The sequence below is a fragment of the Epinephelus moara genome, chromosome 14, assembly GCF_006386435.1.
Source record: "Epinephelus moara isolate mb chromosome 14, YSFRI_EMoa_1.0, whole genome shotgun sequence".
NCBI classification, from domain to species: domain Eukaryota; kingdom Metazoa; phylum Chordata; class Actinopteri; order Perciformes; family Serranidae; genus Epinephelus; species Epinephelus moara.
The window spans coordinates 8,076,423-8,081,964 of NC_065519.1; the positions used below are offsets into that span (position 1 = coordinate 8,076,423).

Genomic DNA, 5,542 nt, shown 5'->3' on the forward strand with positions numbered 1-5,542 from the left:
TGTGCTGTTGGGGGGTAAAAAGGCATAAAGCATACAAAGTGGGTGTCTGTTTTCCAAAGATATAAACAGCCCCCCCTCTTCCCTCCTCCTCCGCCTCGTACAGCTGAATGACACTGCACATCTGGCGCAGCCAACGCGAGCGATCTACGGTGTAGTAGCCACATCTGGTTCGCATGAATCCGCGTTAGAGGGGAAAAAACACAAAACGCACAGCAGTAAAGGGTCAGCAGTACCTTTATTTGATCTGAAATCCCAATTAAATCACAGGTACTAACTTACTTTAAAGATCATCCAACTTCAAGTGAATCCAACTCCTTTTTTGTCACCTCTGATTTTCAGATTTTATCATCTACAAAAATTCTTTTACAGCGAGGATTTTACATTTTATACACTTTATCAATACACCTGGAGAAACCCTGTAACATTCCCTCTGCAGCGGCTGATTGATGTCTATACAAAAAAACACGTAGAGCAGCTCTGGCCAGCTCTGGTCAGGTAAAACTTTTTAAATGTGCAGGTTTTTTTTTTTTTACATTTTGTAAATATATATATTTATATTAACCATTTACAATCCTGATTATACAACTATCTAATTAGCAAAAAATGCAGGCACTTGACTTCCAAAACTTCCTTAGTGCCTATAAATAGGAAGAAAACCACCCATTTACATATATATAACTATATAATAGTACTGTACTTCGACATACATGTGAGCAGTCTCAAGCCTCTGATCAACCACAGTCCGCAGTTACGGCCATAATTACAACGCTTGTTGCATATCACAGTCAGGCCGTCTGGAAAAGACAAGATTTAGCAAAAAATGTCTTTATGGTTTAAACAGATGTACTGAACCACATAAATCTCTATGCAGGCTCCCGCTGCCAGAGTTTTAGGCAAGTCCTGGATCAGAAACAATTCACTGCATCGCTGCAAAGAAGAAAAGACTCAGGAGAAAATAAAAGCTGTCCAATGAAAGTCAGAGGATGAAGACTGAAGATGTTTCCTGCTGCAGACAGAGGTGATGATAAGACTCGACCCACATGTATTGAACTGCACACAGTGAGTTAACAAGGTCACTTGTGTTCAGAACAGGTGCGATGAGGGAAAATCAAACAACTAAATGAATTGTTTCTATGAAAATCTACTGGTGTTCTCACTCTGAATGAACTACAAGTTTAAAATGCTTCATCCTGTGTCCTTCTTTCATGTGGAGCCACTTCATTGAACAACTTGTAGGTCAACACGTGACAATAATGCTGAGATGATGTGTAAAGGGAGACTCTGTTGCATAGAGCAGCTATTGCAAGTAAAACTTAACCTAAAAAAAACACATTTAGTTTGTATCCCCTCCCAAAAAGGGAATATTAAGCCTTTATGAATTCTCTGATCATTTATTGTTGCAGAATATCTTTAAAAAGAGCAGCAATAAGTAGCAGAGCTGCTCAGAGTCTATGTAGTGTAAAACTTAACGTCTATCTGGCACTCTTTATGTGAGCGATCACTGCTTCAACAAGTCTTTGAGCACAGCTCCAGCGCTGGCCTCAGCTGAAACCGGCACAGGCGTGAAGGTAGGCAGAGCGTCAGAGATGGGCTTCATGAGCAGGTGACCTCCCGAGCCGCTGGAGCTGGAGCCAGCCAGCAGGGGCACCGCTGCAGAGCGAGGGGCCAGGAAGGGATTGGACTCGCCAAGTCTCTTGGCGACGGCTGCAGCTCCTGTGAGGAGAGTAAATCTAAATGAGGTTTGATGTGTTTGGAGATGTAAGGGAAAGAACAACGCCTCCCGTCTGACAGGACTGGTTAGGCACATGAGAGAAAGAAACATCCTGGCGGCGGTTGGTCCCAGAGGGGCCGTTTACCTGCGGCGGGGCTGGAAGCAGCACCGCTGGTCCGTCTCGGAGGCGGGGCGCTCAGAGGCTTGATGTCATGGACTGGGAGCCTTGGGGCCGGCAGCGTAGGGGTCGACTCAATTTCCAGGAACTTCACAAACATCTCTGAGAAGGACTGCAACAGGAAAGGACAGAACAGTGTGTAGAGATATTTCTGAAAGGGAATTCTGTTTTACATTTTAAACAAGAGTCTAAACTGAGGAGTTAGCTTCAGAGTTAGCTTCAGAGCCTGGTCAGGGATCAGTGTTTAGCCTGGGGGCATTTCAGCAGAGCATATGCCTGCCAGTTGAAGAATGTTTTTGTTGAACCAGCTTCTCTGCTGCCATCTCCCATATCCCTGCAAAAGTGGGTATAAATACTACACTGGCTAGATGGATAAATATTCTGTGTGTGTATGTGTGACGGTCTACCCAGAGAAACGGCTGGGCCCCTAAAAGGGTCCAGTGAATGAGGCCTCCCTAAATCTACTTTACTCCTAACACTGCATGCGTGTGAGCTCTCACCTTGTTCAGATCAGTATATTTCATTTTATTGTTGTTGTTTTAATAAGTCACGGTGAATATTTTGTTTCACAATAAAATGTGGTTATCATTTCTTCTATTTAGGATGGAAGTAATTATTGCTGGCCTCCAAGGGCCCCCTAGCAGCTGGGCCCAAGAAAGCTTTCCCCTTTTTCTCCCCTTACTGGCAGCCCTGGTGTACCCCTTTTTTTGTTGTTTCCATTGTCAGTTTAGAAGCACAGTGCCATGCCAAGTTGTGCCCGAGATGGACCTTCTCAGGAGTAGGTCCAAGAGTTTGCCTGCTCTTAAGCAGGTAGCGATGACGTCTTGCCAACCACAGCCAATCCCCGACAACCCCGCTTCTCCCGCTTAAACAAGCGCGTGTGTTGCGAGACTCTACTCCCCTCTGTCTGCAGGAGACCAGAGAGAGAGGCGTTTTCAAAAGTCTGTCTGTGTTTATTGGTCAGTGAATCTCTGTGGTTTGGAGTTTTGTTTCTCTCCTGCATCCTGTTTTTACTTTAGATTACATCTGCTTTATTTTACTGTTTCATGTTCGCTATCAGCCGTATTAGAAGCTGTGTGACGTTGCTGCTCAAAAACTCAACATTTCCTCATTTTGCTGCTCCACAATGAAAGTTTTTACATAACAAAATAACAGGGGCCTTTTATTGTGAAAAATCTATAGGAAATTAAATGTTATTACTGACTTAGTGGAACTTTATTAGTGGCTTCTCTACAGTAAAGCTGAGTCTACTAATACGGCAGGGAGGAAGAGTAAAATCAGAAACAGCCACAGTGAGATGTTGATGAAGAGCTGCAGACCACAGGCTCTTACTGCACCTCTGCAAACAGCTCACCTCCAACAGGTAAACTTCTTTCACCTGCCCTGCTGTGGAAAAACACATGCAGCAAAAATAACAAGGGACTTTCGCCGTGGATCAGCCCGCAGCTTGTAAACATCAAGCCGTCATCAGTTTAGGACACACCTTCAAGAAGGTAGCCATGTTGTAATGGAAATGCAAATTCTTAAAGTGTTGTTCTTTTTTATTTAATGGGAGTGAACATGTCATGTATAATTTGCACACTTTGCCTTTAACATTAAATGTTCTGTGTTTTGAGAGAAAGTGGAAACACTTGTTTCATCATTTGTAATAATGTTTCCATGCCCGACTGTATTTCTGTGATCTCTCCTCTTTTTTGGCAGCGGGCTACGCTCATAAGTTGCCATGTTTTAAATCTTGCCACCACTGTAAAGCGACCGTAGCAAAGCTGTCGCTCGTCACTTGAGAGTCAGTCACAACCAATAAGAACTAGTCTGAGTAGTGTAATATAACAAGACAGACCAGAAGAGTTTCCCTCCATTTCATCCAAAACGCTCTGTCTTGATAATCTAACTCAGTGGTTCGGTCACAGTCCAAAAGTGTGTCGCGGGTCCATTCTGAATGGAACGCAAGTGACTCACAAATGTTTCAAGTTTGTAAAAAACATGCTAGTGAATCATCAGCACAGACTCTTTATTTTGAAGTGCTGTTTCCTGCTGTAGAGTGAGTGACTAACAGACGGCTCCTTGAAAGAGACAGCAAACTAACTCGACGACATTGCCAAACTTAAGTATGATGCCGAATGTACTAAACTGTGTGGACGTTGAACTAAAGTCTAAGAAGAAATCTGGACCCAGTGGCTGCACCAGTTGGGAACCACTGATCTAACTTGAATCTAGCTTGTAATATTTCTCTTTATTTGCACTCAATTGGTTCTCAAAAGTGCGTCCTGTATCACTTCAATGCGGGGCAGGTCTTTTAGTTTCCAATTACGGGATGATTTTGAATTTTAAGGGACGGTTGGCAACCTTGGCGGCAGAGCTGTATGTGAGAGACATTATGAATGCTCTCTCAGGGTTAGGGTTAGGGTTTTTACATGGTTATTTTTAATGCATTTTGCCCATTCATTTATTTCATGAGATGTTTTCTTTTTGTAAATCCAAGTGTGCGTATCGTGCTCTGTTCTCCTCGTCTCACTCTGGACCTTCCCTTGGGAAAGAGACTCTGTGAGTGCTTTGTTTCTAATTGCAGGGAAGTTATGCTGATGCCATTTTTCTGGTGCTTGGTGATAACGTGCTGAAAGACAGTCCTGGGAAGTGTGGTCCATGTCCATTACACAACATAAAGCACAGTTAGACCCATTACTATTAACTCCTCTGTGTTCCACTGATACAGAGCAGAAAATAAAAGACTTTATTGTCTACTTTATGCATGCAAAAGGCAGAAATTTGTCTTTGATTTGCATGTGCACAATCTGCTATTGAAAAGACACACTGACACACATCATGTCACCTCCACAGGACACAAAAAAAACACAATCACAGTCGAAGCTACATTAAAAGGAGGAGCAGGAACTCGATGGTTAGGACTGAATCAGTGTTGAAGAAGTATCAAGTGCTGTGTGCTGAGATATACAGTACAGAATATTGTGTAAAATATCAACTGTGTTTCTTACGTGGTTGAACCCTTGGCCACTGGTGGGCCTCTGAGGAGTGTTTGGGACACTCTGTGCTCCTCTGCCTCCCAGCCAGCTCGACACCCATCCAGTAACACCGTGCCGTCCGTCCTCCTCTAACATCTGCAGGTGGGAGGTAAGGAACAGCAGACAGATACTAATGATTTTTAGAAGGAAAAAAGTCTCAGAATCATCATAGACACCTAATATTTTATGATCAACGACACAAAGGAAGGTACAGTGGAAACTGCTTATAGTGATCACATCTGTCCCGCTTGATTTAGATCACTTTAAGCTGACGATTACGATAACTTTATTTCTAACGCAGATCACTATCTAAGTGACATTTGTACGTTTATTACAGTGAATCTAAACCTATTTTGTGTCAAGGACCCCTAAATTGATACGATTTTGCTTCAGGGACCTCCATTTAAAAAGATTAAGACCAAATTACACAGTTATCAACTAAAGTGACGGAGATAACTGTGGAGGAAATGAAGCCTATGAACAAAAGCCTGTGCCCCCCAGCTATGTGGAGTACTTCAGCATGTCTTCAACATGAGCCTGAGTCTCCAGAGGGTCCCCTTGCTTGGAAGACATTCCTGCCTCGTTCCTGTGCCAAAGACGTCGCGTCCCAGTGGCTCCAAGGACTACAGACCC

At 43.3% G+C, this 5,542-nt stretch overlaps 1 protein-coding gene across 1 annotated transcript in view; it reads right to left on the reverse strand.

The window, feature by feature from the left end:
- Positions 1–222: 222 nt before the first annotated feature.
- Positions 223–5,542, reverse strand: part of trip11 (thyroid hormone receptor interactor 11) — a 30,033-nt gene continuing 24,713 nt past the window's right edge. Inside the window, exons 19-21 of the mRNA XM_050062891.1 lie at positions 4,883–5,005; positions 1,857–2,001; positions 223–1,713 (exon numbers count right to left, since the gene is read on the reverse strand). Of these exons, the coding sequence (XP_049918848.1) occupies positions 1,499–1,713; positions 1,857–2,001; positions 4,883–5,005 (483 nt within the window). The 3' untranslated portion in view covers positions 223–1,498. The remainder of the gene's footprint in view (positions 1,714–1,856; positions 2,002–4,882; positions 5,006–5,542) is intronic.